Below are 16,917 nucleotides of genomic sequence, written 5' to 3'. Positions count from 1 at the left end.
CTCGGAGCTGTGCTCTCTGCCCGCAGCCGAGGCAGCGCTGGCTCTTGGCAGCCTCCCCAGGGAGGCTTTTCCCAGGCCCCGACCCCCCGCGCAGCGCTGCCGGAGGCTTCACGCCTCCCCCCCCCCCCCCCCCCCCCCCCCCCCCCCCCCCCCCCCCCCCCCCCCCCCCGAGCCCCGTGTTCCGCCCGCAGCTTCTGCTCCGGTGGGGGCACGGCTCGGGCAGGCAGCGCCCCGCAGGGCCCCCCCAGGAACCCCTTTCTTGCATCAAAAAAATACAAATTCAACAGCGAGAGGCGGCGAAAGAAGGAGGGAGCAGCGCCCGCGCGGAGTCGGCAGCCCCGCGGCCCCATCCGTTCGCAGCATCCCCCTCCGGCCCTGCCCGCCCGATTGTTTTCCAAATATCCGAAGTTTAATGGCATTATCATGTCAATGGGCCCAGAGCGGTGGGGGCTCTGCCCGGGCCGCGGGGATGTTCCTGGCCGTCCCGGCCCCGGGGAACGGGGGTTGGGCCCCTCCGGGAGCCCCCGGGCCGAGGCCGGCGGCGGGGCGGTACGCTGAGCGATTCGGGGCTGCGGGTTCACGGTGGACATCGCAGACTTAGCGGCAGCGAAACAGCGAAACAGACGCTCGAAGCACTTCTCATTTGACCGCCGCGGAACGCCGAGGGGCGGCTGTGAGCCGGGGCTCGCGGTGGGGCCGCCCCGCGGAGCCGCGTGCAGGAGCGGTGTGCGGACCTCGCGAGGTCGCGCCGGGCTCTGGGGGGCGGCCCCACGGCCACGCGTGATGCGGCCGCCGGTACAGGGAAGGGGCGCGCGGTGACGGCGGGCGGAGGGGGGGGATCACGCGCGTCCCCCGAGCGAGTTTCCCACTTCGCTCTCCCGCTCGGAACGCCGCCCCCCCCTCCCCGGCACGGGAGCGCCGCGGCGCCGTTTCCGATTTCCCACTGCGTGAGCTAAAAACGTCCGAACACAGCGCGGACGGTGCCGGGGCGGCCCGAGGGGCTGCCCCCTTCAGCCGCTCTGTCCCTGGGGCTCCGCTCCCCGCCGCGCGCTCTCCCGCCCCAGGTCCCCTCCGGACGGCTCCGCTGTGCCCGGGCCGCGGGAGGGGGGATACGAGGGCGCGCGGCGGGGGCCGGTGGTCGCCCCGCGCCGACCACGGGAGAAGACGGCCCCGGCCCCGGCCCCGCCCCCGCCGCCGCCGTCCGCAACTCTGCCGCGCCGCCGCGGGGCCGCGGCGGTGACAGCCGGGGGCGGGCGGGCGGGCCGGGGGCGGGGGGCCCGGCCCAAGTTCCTGCCTCCTTGGGAACAAAGGGAACTCTGTCTCGGCATCTGTCACCGCCGCGGCCCGCAAACTTTTCGAGGCGCCTCGGCCCCTCGCCGCCGGCCCCGCCGCTGCGGGGGGGTCCCTCCCGCACCCCGACCACGGCCCCGGCGCGGCGGCGGCGCGACCCCGGCGCTGCCCATGCAAGGGCCCAGGCGGCGGCGGCGGCGGCCCGGGGGTAAGAGCGCAGCCGGAGCGGCGCAAAACATGGAGTCCCGCGCGGGCTGCGTGCGCGACGGTGCGGGGCGGTGCGCGGCGGCGGTGCGGTGCTGCGCGGCTCGGCGGGGCGGTGCGGGGCGGGGCGGTGCGGGGCCCGCAGCGCGGCCTCGCTCCCTTTGTGCGGCCGGGCCAGGAGCCGCCCCCCTCGGGCGGCGTGAAAAGTTTGTGCGAGTCCCGGGCCGGTGCGCTTGGTGGGTTTTGTTCGTGCTCGGCGCTGTTTGTCTCTTTGGGGTTTAGTTCGGGGGAGTTGTTCGGCGGCCGGGGCTGGCTTTATCGATTTTTATTTCTTTTTGCGGAGGAAGGGGGGGTGGGGGTGGGGGGTCGAGTTTGGGTCTCTGTTGGCTCTCCGCGCGGTTTCGGGTTTCCGTCCTTCTTCCCGAGCTCCAACAGCGGGGCGGGCCTCCGCCGCCCGCTTTGTGCCTGCCGGGGCCCGGTACCTGTTGCGGGCGGCGCCGCATCTCGGCCCCTCCCGGCGCGTTCCCCGCTGACAGCGGTGGGGTCCCGCCGCCCCCCGGAGCCGGCCGCGTAACAATGCCGCCGGGGCCGCGGCCCGACCTCCTCCTTGCGCTCGCCTCCTCCGCCCGCCGCGGGGAGCCGGGCCCGGCCCGGAGCGCCCGCAGCTCCGCGGGCCGTGTGCGCTCGGACGGGCGGAGCGCGGCGGGCGGGGCCCCGTCTCTGCCGGTGCTCTCCCCGACGCCCGCGGTGCCATTCCCTCCCACCAGGCTCGAAGCAGGACCGCGCCGCGGGCAGCCCCGCCATGTCGGATAGCGACCTCGGAGAGGACGACGGCGCCGCAGCTCTGGACCCATCGCAGTCAAATAAGAGGAAGAGAAGGGGCAACCTGCCCAAGGAGTCTGTGCGGATCCTGCGGGAGTGGCTGTATGAGCACCGCTTCAACGCGTACCCCTCGGAGCAGGAGAAGCTCAGCCTCTCGGGGCAGACCAGCCTCTCCGTGCTGCAGGTACAGGCCCCCGTGCAGCCCCAGCCCAAGGGGGCACAGCACCGCGGGGCAGCCCTCCCTGGGAGCTCCTGGAGCAGGGGCTGATGGTGCACTCGGATGGCGCCATGCAAAGTGGTGTCCCTCTGTCAGTTCAAAGCCTGTGGGTACTTGGGGTTTCCTCACATTCCCGGGGTACCCCTGGGCCACCCCTGGGCCACCCCCGGGGCGCTGGCAGCCATCCCAGGAGGATGTTGTGCCAGGGGCCCTGGGCAGCACTGGGAGCTCGCCCCCTGGCCCAGCAGCAGCAGGACAGCCTGGCCCGGCGCTCCTCTCCCCTGCTCCTCACCCTGCTGCTGGCCCAGGCACCGCTGCGTGGGCCGTGGCACTGTCTGGTTTCCCACTTTTGAACTGATGAGGCAGACTTTATTTTCCCTTTTCCTTATCAGTTTGAACACTGGCAGAGCAGCAGGCCCGTGTCCAGCAGCCTGGGGGGAGCCCGGGGCTGGGGCTGGCTGTGGGCTTTGGGCTGCTTCAGCCTGGGCCTGTCCCTGGGGCACTGGGCTTGCCCAGCCGGGAGCTGTTCGGAGATGCCAGCAGGGCTGTTGGGGGTTCCTTTCTCTGAAGCACCAGGGGGGCCAGGCCCAGGGCCGTCACTGGGTTTCCCCTCACTCTGAGGTGACCCAGGGGCATGGCTGCAGCCAGGCTGGGCTGTGAGGCATTCTCCCCAGGAGTCAGGGCAATGGGGCTGAGCCGGGCCCTGCACTCCCAGCTTCCATTTGCACGTGCACTGGCCCCAGCTTTGCAGGGCACTGGCAGCTGTGTGGCCGTGTGTCCTCTGGGGGGGTCAGTGAGCTCCTGTCAAGGTCCTGCAGCCGCGAGTCCTCCTGCCCTCATGGTGTGCTCCCCAGGAGTGTGGAGGTGCTGCTCTTGTGGAGGTGGTGTTTAAAAAGAGGAAAAAAAACAAAAATCAGCTCAGAGGCATGAAAGCAGAGGAGCTGGGGCCTGTGCAGCCCCTGTGCAGCTGAGTGCTGGAGTGTGGCTGGAGCAGCCCTGGGGCCGTGTGCCGGTCTGTGGCTAGGCTGTGTGCCGGGCCTTGTGCCACATGCTGGGCTGCAGCCCGCTGGCAGCGGCTCTGTGCCATGGGGCTGCAGGAGCACGTCGGGGGCTGCTGCCTACAGCTTGTGAGGGGAGAGGACTTGCGAGGAATTAAGGGGTGAGACTCGTGGATTGGAGAGTGTTAAATGTCAGATATTGTCTGAAAGACAACAAAAGGACAACTGAGGTCTTGCTGTGATCGAAGCTGTGGTAAGTTCTCTCTCCCCAAGGAAATATTTTACAGAGCTGTTGATTTGGGAAAGATTCATCATTTTTTTGGCCTGATTTATTCTCTTCTAATTGTTTTCTAGGAAGTAGGCATTTTTTTTTAATGCAACTTTTTATATGAAGACATTGAAACAATGCATGGCAGAAACTGAATACATGGCTGCTGTGCTTCCAGAAGGGCTTCCCGAGGTGCAGCTGTGGAGCTCTGCCCCATTGCCCTGCAGATTTTGGGAAGTGCCTTCAAAGCTTGCTGCAGCCTCACTAGCTGGCGGCAGGCATGGGACCAGCTAGCGTGCTGCTGAATACCCCACTGCCCGCTGGGGGCTGAGGCTGCAGCTTTGCAGGTTGGAGAGTTGGTACTGGAGATGCTCTGCCTGCCTGCATGCTGCAGCACTCTACTGAGCTGGGCAGCGCTGCTCATGGCGCCGGGATGGAGGTGCTGGGAGGAAGGGGCTGCCCAGGCTGGCAGCGTGGGGCAGGAAGCAGCCAGCACTGGGGTTTCTGTGTGTAGCCCCTATCCGGGCGGCTTTGCTCCTCCGACCCCGGGGAAGGGAGATGCAGGGTGGGGGGAGCCCTGCGGTAGCTGGGGGGGCATGGAGCCTCTCACTGACAGCACTGTGCCCCTTTCTCCTCCCAGATCTGCAACTGGTTCATCAACGCCCGGCGGCGGCTGCTCCCTGACATGCTGCGCAAGGACGGGAAGGACCCCAACCAGTTCACCATCTCTCGCAGAGGGGGCAAAGCCGGCGACGTGACCCTGCCACGAGGGGCTGCTGCTGGCTCCGGAGTGCTGGTGGTTCCTCCCGTGACGGCAGCGGGGGCTGCCAAGGTGCTGCCAATGTCCATGTGCCCGCAGGTACTGTGCCACCCTGCCCAGGCGCTGGGCGGCAACCTGACGGTGCTGGGTGCCCGCAGCCCTGAGCGGGAGAAGCAGCCTGCCCTGCAGCGAGTGGAGCCAGACCCTCACCCCAAAGCGCCGCTGGGTGCTGCTGGCAGCACTGTGGCCCTGCTGGCGCGGGCCGAGGCCGCCAGCCCCACCAGCGGACTCTTCAACACACCACCCCCCACGCCCCCCGAGCTCTTCGGTGACGACTTCAGCAGCTTCCAGCTGCTGGTGGAGGTGGCACTGCAGAAGGCGGCGGAGCTGGAATCGCAGCGGCAGGGCGGGCAGCTGCCCCTCTCACCTCAGACTGAGCCCCCAGGCGCCTCCATCACCAAATAGCCCTCGGGCCAGGTCCTGCAGGGTGCCCTTCCCTGAGGGTGCCCAACCTCTGGCTTCGTGCCACCCATGGGGCCCCTTTTCTCTGGCCTCTGGAGCCTGTGACCACCTGCATCCCCACACAGCTCATCTCAGAAGCAGACCTGTGCATCCCCCTACTTCTGCTGGCCAAGATGGAGAGGAAGGGTTGTTCCACCCCATCCTGGGGAGATGCCTGCCACCACGGAGCTCCCACTGGGGACGGGGCACTGGGCAGGCAGGACCAGACTTCTGCGACTGAGAGACCTCTCCTTGCTGTGACCAATGGTCGCTGTGTGAAGCCACGGAACTCACTCAGAAAACCTGCTGACTTCTTTTTCCTGGAAACAAGGGTCCAGCCAACACCACTTCTTCAGGGAGGGGAAGAGAGAATATATTTTAAGTTTGTGTCTGTTTTAAGGATTGTGGATGAAAATCTTTTTTTTCTCCCAAATGCCTCTGATCTTTTTTTGTACCTTTCTGCTCTTTTTGTGGAGGGCTGTAGTGGTGCCTTGTGCCGTCCAGGAGCCATGCCCTGCCTGGAGAAGGGAGGGGGACAGGCAAACTGGAAACTTGAAGCCCGTGGCAAATGCAGGACCCTCGTCTTCTGCCTTAGGGTGTGACAGATGCTGCCAGTAGAAATCTTGATGGTGCTGTTTAGCAGTTGTTTTTTTTTTAATTTTTGTTGTTGCTGAAACCTTTTCCCTTTAATTGTGATTTATTATGGTTTTTTTTTTTTAATTTTAAATTTCTTCAACAAACATTTTCTGTGACTTCCCTGTGTTTCTCTCATGTTCCTGCTGATGATGTGCACACTGTCCTGGAGCAGAGAGCACGCTGCAGAGCCTGAGGAGCACCAACTGCAGGCTGCTGCCGGGAGTGGATGCAAAGCTGAGACTGTGAAACTTTTGTATCCAAGGTTTTTGTTTTTAATTTTTATTACTTTTTCAAATAACATTTGGAAAGAAGCGCGTTGTGAGCATGGGCAGCCCGTGCATTCTTCTGCAGGTGCACTGCTTGCAACCTGCACACCGCTGGAAAGCAGCCAGACACTGGTGAGATGCCTTGCGGGGGCTGAGTCCTGCTGCTCCCCTCTGTCCCCCCCAGCCCTCCAGCAGCACAGCGGGTGGTGCTGGTGACCTCCAGCGTCAGCTGGTGCCTGGGGGAGCCGTGGTGTGGCAGAGCTTGCTGGCGCTGGGGCTGTTTTGGGCCACAGGCAGCTCCTGGCATTGCTCGCTGTGCTGGAGTGAGAGCCTGGGCACTGCAGGGGTCCTGGGACTGAGCTATTGCTGTTTCACTGTAAATTGAAGTTAAATAGTGATACGTACACACCTATGTTATCTATCCTGAAAAACACTAATCCTAGGTTATTAGCCTGATGTTAAGTTGCATGACTAGAGATAATGTCCACAGGACCTGGTGCTCTGCAGCAGATGGAGCCTGGGGAGAGCACTGACTCGGGGGGCTGTTTTTTTCCCCTTTCCTTGGTTAGAGGAAAGGTGACAGGGTAGGAAAGAGAGCTCCCAAGTGCTGGGGGACTGGGGATGGTTTGCCAGGGATGCATTGCATTGGCTGAGTGCCCCTCTGCAGTGGGGGGCTGAGCGCCAGTGGTTCCCAGCCCGGCAGGGACACCAGCGCAGTGCTGCGGGGCTGATGCTCACCATAAAGTTACAAGCACCACCTTGCTCAGTTCCCTGGGCTTTGGTCTATGTCCAGCTTTTGCCCTGTCCCTCCTTTCTGGGGAATGCCCTGAACTTTAGGACTGCCTTTCTTATTTGTAGGTAGCCCTTCTCCCCAGTGCTGTCCCCGTTGGCAGGGAGAGGCTTTTCCCTCAACTCCCCTTATTTTTGCCTCAGTCAAACCAAAGTGGGGATGAGCAGTGCTGCTCCACTGGGGGCAGGACCACTGCGGCTGTGCCCATGAGGTGGATTGGTATTGATGGAACAGTGTTGCTGCCGTGGGGATGGACCAGAAAGAATTTGGGGGGTGGGGGAGGGAGGGGTGGGATTTTTGGAATTAAAGTTTGGAGCAGAAAACTACTGTAAATATCTTTGTTTGCTCTTCTGTTGTCAAATAAAAGGTTGTTTTTTTTTTTTTTTAATTTCTTTTTTAAATATGAGATCTGAGCCAAGCTGTGTTGTGTCATTCTTGCTCCTCCCTCACCTCATTACCCAATGCACTGATGCACCACGGTGCCAGCCCCTGGCTCCTGACACTCAGCCAAAGCAGCTTAAGAGGTCTAAGGACCACTGCTGGGTGAGGGAAAAAAGGGGCCTGTGCCTGGCACTGGCCTGCACCTACTCCAGTTGGTCTGGCGGCCACTACCTGCTTGCTGCCACAGCACTGAGCCCTGATGTCTGCAAGCACAAAGCCCCCTCCTCCGCCTTGCCTGGATCTGGAATGGGGGACAGCAACACTGTTAGACCTTTACTGAAGGGGAAAGAAACGATAAAAAGTCCATGTCTTGACTGCATGTGAAGTTTTGCAGGCAAGGAACCCTGCCTGATGCTCAGGTGACATGCAGAGCTGACCCCAGAGCAGCAGCCACAGCCTTGCTCCTCCATGGGCATTTGTGACACAACCCCAAAGGCAGCAGCAGCACTGGAACTACTGCCCCAGGCACCACGGGAGGGCTGGGTGCTGAGCAGGGTTTCCCAGCCTGGGGCAGATGCTGGCAGTGTTCACAGCGGTACTCCATCTGCTGATGGCTTTGAATGTGTACACCCTGCACCGCAGTCCTGATGGTTCCTGCTGCCCTATCCCATGCCTCAGGCCCTGGGCAGGGGCCATGGAAGGATGTGGGCCCCTAGTCCCTCTGCACAGCCTCACTTCTGCAGCTCCATGGATGTTCTTTGGCAACTCTGGGGAAAGGAACAGCAACAAGCGACCCCACCTCGTGCCTTCTGCTGCTGATTTCTGTTCTTGGTAATGGGTGCAGGCTGGGGTACCTGGGTGGCAGGGGGGGAGTGGAGGACTGAGCTAGCACACAGCCAGGGCCACCAGCCCAGACTGGGGAAGACTGCACAGCAGTGAGGACTGTGGCAGGTTAAAACGCAGCTGATGCCCTCCCATCCAGCTCTGTCTGCCCCTCCAGCAGCCCCAGGGGGCACTTCAGGCTCCTCGAGCACCAGGCTGGGCTCTGGGCACCCCCCGCAGCTTGGGCAGGCTTTGGGCAGAGCCTCAGGGACCTGTTCAGCCCTGCAGAGATGAAGTCACCAGACTCCAGCAGGGCTCGGGCTCCTCAGTACCTTCCCTGTAAGGAGGTGATGGGAAGGCAGAAGAGGCTGGGCATCAGTGGCTGCTACCTGCCCCCGAGCATGGCTGGAGGGCTTGGCCCTGCTCTGCTGCTGCCAGTCACCTACTACTATGCATGAAGAGGAGGGCAAGAAGCTATGAAAGTGAGCAGCAGAGATAGCAGCAGCCCTCACCTTTGTCCTGCAAGGAAAGAAGTGCGGATTTGTGCTCCTTGGAGGCATCCTACCTCCTGGCCCCAGCCATGCTCTGTTCTCCATCTAGCTCAGAAAGCCCCGTTAACGTGATGTTTTCACCCTACACGTGACGCCACCACTGCCCTGAGAAGGTACACGTGGCGGGGAGGCCTGGGCCAGGCTCCTAGGCGAATGGAGCCCACATCACTGGGGCAGGGGGGCAGAGCAAGGTGTCACACATCCTCCTCCACAGCAGCACAATCAGAGGGTAAAATTACAGGTGGTATCATCATCTCAGTGGCACTGCAAATAGCCCCATTGCTGCTGCACTGCTCTTACTGCCTTGCTTGGAACAATGCCAGGAGGTCTGCCCCAGCACTGCCTCGGTGCTCCCCTTGCAAGGAGGCTGCGCACTGCTCACAGTGTCAGAGCTCCGCAGGGTGCTTAGTATGCTCGACTTCAGGAAAGGGCACTGCGCTGGTGTCAGGGGAATCCCCCAGACATCCCAGCTGACATGTACGTTATTTACCGGAAAACTGGCATCATGGAGTAAACAGCTGTTTCCAAGTAAGTTTGTCCAAAGCACAGCTGATACAAGGGCAACTCTCATTTTAAAGCAAGAGCCGTGGAGACGCCTGCTGTACCACGAGGCAGGGAAAGAAACCGAACGCGCCGCATGGACGTGGGCACAGCGAGTCCGCCCCGTGGTGCAGTGCTACAGGAGCCCTCGGCCAGGCAGCACGCACCGCTCGGTCAGACACGGGGCGGCGGCTGAGCGGGAGTCCGCTAGGCAGCACCTGGTCGGGGGCTGGGGAAGGCGGCTGTGGGAAGAGGCTGAGGCCCCGTTGCGGGGGGACACACCACCACCCACGCCCCACGCGCCTGGCCCCCAGTACCCCGCTCTCCAGGCGCCCCGGAGAAGCACCAACACCATCCGCGGCGTTCAGAGCCACCCGGCCCGAAGCAGCTACCGCCCCCGGCGAAGACCGCCCACAGGCACAGGGAGGAGCACAGACGGGTACCCCGCCCTCAGCTGGCGGCGGAAGTCCCGCCTTTCCCAGCGGCCTCAGCGGCCATTTTACCGGAAGTTCCTCCCCGGTTTCTTTCATGCTTTCTATTGTGATTGGCTGGCGGGACCAGCGGCCCCTCATCAGATTTCCCGGAAGTACATGGAGCACAGAAATCCCTCCGCCTCATATACGGGGGCAGCCATTTTGTTTTGGCCGCCATTTTATGGTGGGAGCAGCCATTTTGTTAAACGTCATACTACTCTGTGATTGGCCGGCGGGCATTTCTTCACATCCCGCACCGACGTATTCTGAGGCAGCCCTGCGATTGGCCGCGGTCCTCCTTCGCACCAGGAAGCGCTCAGATACAGGAATGAATGCATGGACAGACAGTACCTACAGATAAATAAATAGTTGTACAAAGGCACGTACAGATATGTATATATGTTTTATTTATATATATTTCTATATATATGTATATAGTCTTGCATATATATGCATTTATCGAGCTGTAGAAATTAAACGTAGAGTTCTCTGGCCCCGGGACGGAGTGCAGCGGGAAGGACGCGACCGGCCGACGTGCTTCGGGGTGAGCCCAGGGGCGGCCCTGCCAGCCCACAGCAGCGCAGTGGCCCCATGGCTGCACAGCTGCCAGTGCCACTGCCGCGGACCCGCCCGCCCCGTGCGCAAGGGCGCCTCTCAGCGGTGTGGGCCTGGAGGCAGAGTGCCAGCTGTGGGCCCGCTCCTCTCTGGGGCAGGACACAGGAGTCTGTGCCCGGGCCGGGCAGGCCTAGGGCATGCGTCCCCGCTGAGGGGCAGAGAAAGAAAGGCCGTCCCCGTCATAGGCAGGCAAAGAGCGTTCTCAGCATGGTGCTGTTGCACACCCACCCTGAGCTGCAGCATTCCAGGCCAGAGCCGCCCCCCACAGCAGCAGCGTCAGATCTCTTGAGAAGCATTACATATATATAAATGCCCCTTCCCCTCCTTGGTCTTCACAGTTTCAGTGCTAGAGATCTCGAAAAATGCAGAAGCTTCCCAGCCTACTCCAAAAACCCCATGGTGTAATCACCAAGTCAGTATCCCTACACACACAGTTGAATTTAAGTTACATTACAGCCAAACTTCGATGGAAATCTAATTCTGCTGTATGACTATTAAGGCATCTCCACGAGTGCACACATACACGCTACTGGTCAGTACAGAATGTTGAGTCAGACAGCATTTAAGGTTTCGCTTTTATTTATTTTTTTGCCTTCTGGATCACCGACACCCTCACTGAAACTTCTTTGGGATTCCACCCCCACCCCCATGAAAGTAGTAGACCATCTCCCAACTCATTCAAGCAAGTGAACGACGACAAAAAAAAAGCCCCTGCAAAATCACTCAGAATGGGACCAAATGCTTATTTTGAGGGGGGTGGCAAAGAATTAGGTGGTGGCAGCTCTGGCTTCAAGAAGCCAAACTGAAAAGGAGGCCTACAACAGGGAAAATGGGCTAAAAAATACTTAGCAATCCTTTCTCTACCCAGAGAGCAGGGAGATAAGGAAAAAATAGTCATCTGATTACACACAGGGTATATATTTTTACACACACTTTTACACACATCTAGATATAGTACATGTAAAAATATATGCTATACATATGCCCATCCTCACAAAGGTGCTTTTAATACACCATCTGCACTGTATGGGCATGTTGTATACGTGTGTATGAATTAAATGTACAGGTACTACTAAGTGTATATGTGCATATGTACACATACATACAGGCAGGCAGCCTACCCTTAGCCACCCCTGCCTTCCTCTTTGTACAAAACCTGGTCCTCCCCCCCGAAACACCAGCACACACACCCAGCCCTCCCCTGCCCCAGCCCACTTTGAAACAGGTCCCTCAGTGTTTAGCAGCTTCTTTCTCAACAAGCAACTCAGAGGAAATAATCTTCAGGGTGGAGAGGGCAGAGAAATAAAACTCAAAGTGAAGCATGGATGGATCATGTCCGTAGTTTCTCTGTGGTCCTTCCGCTCCCCTCCTGTGCCTGGGGGAGGGCACTGCCAGCCAAGCACCATCCCTGCCCCCTTTGCCAGCTTATTGCACGTTTGCTTTCGGGCTGCATTTCAGCAACTCTGCATTACATTCCACAGATCCTATCATCCTCTCACTTCATTAAAACAGGAATACAAACCCAAGGCCCTGTCCCTGCCCACCCATCCTCCCCCCACCCCATTATCCCCATCAAAAGGAGAACAAAAAAGAAAACCAAGAAAGGCTGCTTGCTAGCAGAGTGCAACAGTAGTACACACTGAATAGGTGTTCTCTTCAGGAGCTCTGTGGAAGAGAGGTTATTTCTAACACAGTAAACAAAGCCATGCAGAGGGTGGAAGAAAGGGAGCAGAAGGGGGGAAAATAAAGGATGAGGAGGAAGAACAGAACTAAGGAGGAAGAACACAGCATGGCAAGTGCTCAAGGCTTCATGTTTTGTTGTCCTCTTCTTGTAAACAAGCTAATAATTCTCATTAGATAGAACAAGTAAAAAGATTGAAGTTCCAAGTTGAGGGGCTGGAGGTTCCAGGAGTCTGTTCAGTCCATTCAGCAACACCACAGCCAGTGAGAAAACGAGGGTTTTTTTTTTTTCTCTTTATGTTTAAAATCTTCATTACTTAAAGCTGAGAGAAAAAGCCAACTCAGGAGCCCTTTTCAAGGATGGCTCATTGTCTCTAGACTGAATTAATCACACTAGTTTAGAGAGAACCTTTTTTCTTTCCTTTTTAATGACTTATAAAAACCACGCGGTTCCTTCCTCTGCCCCTTTACTCAAAGGCGTGTCTGTGCCTCAGGGACGTAGATCTCGATGCTGTCTGCACTCTCCGTGGCCGAGTTCTGCCGGACAGAGGCAGCACGCTTGGCTGCCATGAGACGCTTTCGAGCTTCCTGGCGCTGCTTGTCTGAATCAGAGGCTTTGTCCCGGTTCAGTTGGGATTTGGACTTTGCTGGCTTCTTTGGCACTGGAGGGGGTGGTTTCTTCTCTTCCTTTAGGGAGACAGTAAGGAAAAACCCAAACATAAAATAAAAATGCACATACAGAAGTTTGCTCTCTGCTATGGTGGGGACTCTCAAGGCCTGAGGAACTAAGAAACAAGGTTATGAGTGGCAAGTGCAAGAGACAGGAACAGTTCCTGAGCAAGACTCTCATCATAAAAGAAGCTCTCTACTTCTTAAAAAGAAGGACCATTTTGCATTTCATGGTACAGACTGGGTTTTTTTTTCTGGCTGTATCTGTGGCCCAGCCGTAAGTCAGAGCACAGAAGACAGCACAAAGACTGAACATCATCTGAAACTGCAAAATCGTAATATGCTGCACTGCCCATACCCAGGGCATTCTTTCTTCCCCTCATATCTGGTTGGGCAGGGTGGCCCTGAGATGCAGCCTGCCCTGAATTTCCAAAAGGCTCCAGTAGATGCTTTTTATACTACCCAGACACTAGTACTTATGCAGTGCTTATAACACTAGAGGCCTCTGCATCACTGCTTTGAGCACACATCACTCATTTCTCCTCATCTTCCTCTTGTAAAAATTGTTTCCACTATTACCCAAGAGGCTGTGAAAACATGCACAGGGAGGATGGCTGATTGACAATGCAACCTTATTAGTACAAGTGCTAGAACTATTATCACAGGCAGCTAGATTATATGGAGGGATTATACTGCAGAAATAGAAGGTAGTGAACATCCTAAAGATCTACTTCTGTTTGCAAACAGAAGTAGATGTCATACCTGAAATGTCTGTGAAGCGCTCTCACCACTCTGAACTGCCCCACACTCACCTTTCTCTCCGGTGTCTCTGCCAATTGCCAGCTATTAGCTTTCAGGTGGTACAGCTCATCAAATTTCATGCTGATGTCTTCAATGGACAACTGCAGGAGATCCCAAAACCCAGCTAGGTCCTGGGCTGTGGGTCTGGGATTGGCATTAGGGTTCTACAAGAGAAGGCATAAAAATACATCAGAAAGAATATGCCTTCTTGACAAGTGGAGCTGTCTGCACAGCTTACATTTACTCCTTTCCAATGACTGAAGCTTCAAAAACCCTTAAGAAACTTCAGCCCTAAATGGGCAGAGGCATGAGGCCATCATTTACAGCCAGAAATATTTTTGTAGCAATCAGGAAGAAGAGATCCTGATGGCATTTCTTATACAGGAGACTGAAGAAGGCACTAATGCCTAAAAGGCACTCTGTAGCAGAAAGCAACAGCATCTTTCTCCCCATGGCATCCCTGGTTAAGTCTAGTCCCACAGCAGTAACTTCCAACTGAAGGACTCTGGCATGCGATTCACAACTACAACTCTTTTTTTTTTTTTTTTTTTAAAAGAACATAGATCATAACTTAAGAGAATTGAATAGTAGAAATTGATACAGCACGAAGCAAACCGCAGCTGACAGATGGAAAGCTTGCATGCCAGCGTTTTCACAAGCAAAACTACTTTGCTACACATCCCTGCAAAACAATCTGAAGGTATCAGTACAGATTAGGGGATGACCTGCTGGAAAGAAGCTCTGTGGAGAAGGACCTAGGTGTCTGGTGGCCAGCAGTTTGCCCATGAGCCAACAGCATGCCCCAGTGGCCAAGAAGGCCAATGGTATATTAGGGTGCATTACAAAGAGTGTGGCCAACAGGGTGAGGGAGGTTCATCTTCCCTCTGCCCTGCTGAGGCCACATCTGGAGTTCGGTATTGTTTTGGGTGCCTCAGTCCACAAGAGACAAGGATCTCCTAGAAACACTCCAGCAGAGGGCCACAAAGATGTCTAGGGCCTGGAGCATCTCCTGTATGAGGAAAGGCTGAGAGCCCTGCGACTGTTCAGCCTGGGGAGAAGATGACTGACAGGGGATCTGATCAGTGTGAGGAGCTCACATGGGGCCAGGCTCTTTTTGTGGTGTGCAGCGATAGCAGAAGGGGTAACAGGTGAGAACTGGAACACAGGAAGTTCCATCTGAATGTGAGGAGGAAATTCTCTACAGTGGGGGTGCCCGAGCCCTGGCAGATGCTGTGCAGAGAGGTGCTGGAGTCTCCTTCTCTGGAGATATCCAAACCTGCCTGGATGCTTTCCTGCATGACCTTCTCTGGGGAACCTGCTTTAAAAGTGGGTTGGGACTGGGGAGCTCCAGAGACGCCTTCCAACCCCTCTGAGTCTGTGATTTCTTAGACTTGGTTCTCGGCTCACAGAATCATAGAAGGGCTTGGGCTAGAAGAGACCCTAACAGCCCCAGCCACACCCCTGCTGTGGGCTGGCTGCTCTCCCTCAGCCCAGGCTGCCCAGGGCCCCAGCGATGGCCTTATGCACCACCACGGATGGGGCACCCACACTTTGCTGGGCAGCGGTGCCAGTGTCTCATCACTCTAACTTTTGAAAAAACTTTAAGATGCTAAAGTAAATTTTCCCCCATTAAAAACAGAATTTCTCTAATTCTCAGGCATCTGAACTGATAACATAGGCCTGCATTGTCTCAGGAAAGCACAGGAACAAATCTGACCAGCTCAGCACAAAGTGTCAAAGGAAAGTTTCAGCACAGAACATTGCTGAAAGCCTGGCTGCTGGTGTTGTTGCTGCTCTTCTCTCAGCCATGTTCAGTCAAAGGTCAGCAAGGGAACATCCAGCACTTCACCTCCTTTTTCTTCCTGAGTTTCTCTAAGTTTCTTGCGAGTAAAGGGGAATACACCTCAAGAATTTTGCAAAATCCAAAAGCTTGAGGGGAAAAAGACAAACCCCAAATCCTAGATTCCCACTCATCCTCAAGTTAGCTCAGCAAGGGCAAACCTTTGCATTAATTTGAAGACATCAGATTCAAGCCATGTTTTGCGATTAACCAGAGACAGCTGTGCTGGGACAGTTTTACCATCCACATTTTTATCTACATGCAAAGCATCTTTGGAGAACAATAGGCTTTTCAAACATCCCCCCCTACTTGGCAAAAATCTGTTTCACCTCAAAAAGGCCTTCAGAAGCAACAGAGAGGTGGTTTCCAGGACACACAGCAGAATGGCTACATGACATATCAGACCTACGAGAGACTCTGAAGGTGCCCTTTAGTGTGCCCTAATGGCAGTTGAGGAAAATTTCTCTGTGCCACGTGAGCACCAAAAGGAACTGCAAATACTCATCCCTGAGCAGAGCACAGCTAAGAACTGCCCATTCAGCCACCCACTGCTCACCTGCTATTTGAAAACAGCATGAATCCATCATGGCACAGTGGTCAGGTTGTAGGCTACAGCTGCTCTGGCTTTGCTGTGTACCGCTATCAGTTATTACAGTGTCAGTGTAATAGTGCTCCCGTTGTGCTGCTGAAACAGACGTATTCCCCTCCCAGAAAGAGGCAGAAATAGAACCAGACTCACCAAGTTTTGTTCACAGAGGCCATGGAATTGCTGGAACTTCTGTGACATTAGTAGCTGCGCACTGCCCACTGCACTCAGGACTTTTCCTAAGACTATGGGGGTGGGGAAGAAAAGAAAGAAGGGCTCAGACTATATGACCAACCAGACTGAACAGACTGTAAACACAGCAACAAACTCAGGCATTCCTAGAGCAAGAAACAATCATTAGCAGTTACAGAGATTTGTTAGGAACTAACTACTCTCAGGCAACAAAGCCGCACTGAAACTACAGTCTGTGATTGTCTTCGCTATCCATCATTGCTCCTTCTAGAGCAGGTCAGAAGCAGGCCAACAGACCAAGATCATGGCAACAGAGCTTGTGGAAAGTACTTTGTAGATTGTTTGATGGGCTGAAGACTACTCAAGCACCAGCCAGGTGAGTACATTAGCTGGGACCTGCTCACAGGTCATTGCATGCTCTTCTGCCCATGGACTAAGCAAAAGTGGCAAAGGATAGGAGAACTGTCTCCAATGTCCATTTACCAGAATGGATTAAAATACTGTCAGGCGAGTGTTTTTAATCATGCTTTTAAAATCCAGGGCTTTATGCTGCTCTTAGTGGGCCTCCAAGGAGCCTCTGAGTATAGCAACATTCTTCTGGCTGATAACAGAAAAATACTGAATATGGGCTTTTCTCTTGCAAAGGCAGGGATGAGAGACTCACAGTGCACAGAAATACAGCATGAGCACAGATGGAATGATCTGCTTTCCTCTTCCTAGCCTGCTGCAGCTCTCCGAAATCAGTTCTGAATGTTTATAGATCCGTGCTTGACTGGACAGGCATAAGCAGGGCTTTCTTTAAACCCACCGCATTCTTAGTTAGGGAACCTACTAGGTGACTGCTCTTAAAGTCACAGATCTAATGTCACACCAGTCTGTGCCTCTTCATACCAGGGCACTGCTGCCACAGGCAGAGCAAGAGCAACATGACACTCTGTCCCTCTGAAGTGTGCAGAGCCCTGGCATTGCCTGTCCAGCTCAGCAGCCAGTGCAGCATCGCAGTGCAACATGATTA

The 16,917-nt window shown here is 56.3% G+C and overlaps 2 protein-coding genes and 1 long non-coding RNA gene across 7 annotated transcripts in view; 1 reads left to right on the top strand and 2 right to left on the bottom strand.

Annotated features, from left to right (window-relative positions):
- TGIF2 (TGFB induced factor homeobox 2) lies at positions 1,314–5,493 on the top strand. Of its 2 annotated transcripts, none has more exons than XM_021416859.1 (3): positions 1,314–1,498; positions 2,262–2,500; positions 4,440–5,493. In XM_021416859.1, exons 1-3 carry the CDS (start codon positions 1,462–1,464, stop codon positions 5,022–5,024), a joined length of 861 nt encoding a protein of 286 aa, XP_021272534.1. In that variant the 5' UTR covers positions 1,314–1,461; the 3' UTR covers positions 5,025–5,493. The 2 variants fall into 2 exon arrangements, with proteins under 2 accessions (XP_021272534.1, XP_021272535.1); XM_021416860.1 differs by lacking the exon at positions 1,314–1,498 and adding an exon at positions 1,607–1,730.
- Positions 6,251–9,520, bottom strand: LOC110408274. Its single transcript, XR_002444266.1, has 3 exons — positions 9,364–9,520; positions 7,365–7,434; positions 6,251–6,336 (listed from the first exon to the last, which is right to left on the bottom strand). It is a non-coding gene; the product is annotated as an uncharacterized LOC110408274 (long non-coding RNA).
- DLGAP4 (DLG associated protein 4) overlaps positions 10,696–16,917 on the bottom strand; it is a 71,383-nt gene continuing 65,161 nt past the window's right edge. For 3 of the 4 annotated variants that reach the window (XM_021416266.1, XM_021416268.1, XM_021416269.1), the window contains 3 exons: positions 15,864–15,955; positions 13,296–13,448; positions 10,696–12,501 (listed from right to left, as the gene is read on the bottom strand). In XM_021416266.1, coding sequence (XP_021271941.1) covers positions 12,286–12,501; positions 13,296–13,448; positions 15,864–15,955 — 461 coding nt within the window. In that variant the 3' untranslated portion in view covers positions 10,696–12,285. Of the gene's footprint in view, positions 12,513–13,295; positions 13,449–15,863; positions 15,956–16,917 lie in introns of all 4 variants that reach the window. The other variant, XM_021416270.1, reaches the window with a different exon arrangement.

This window comes from Numida meleagris, chromosome 19, assembly GCF_002078875.1.
Source record: "Numida meleagris isolate 19003 breed g44 Domestic line chromosome 19, NumMel1.0, whole genome shotgun sequence".
Lineage (NCBI taxonomy): Eukaryota > Metazoa > Chordata > Aves > Galliformes > Numididae > Numida > Numida meleagris.
Note: the sequence above shows the minus strand (reverse complement) of the source record. Positions and strands in the feature narration are given on the sequence as shown.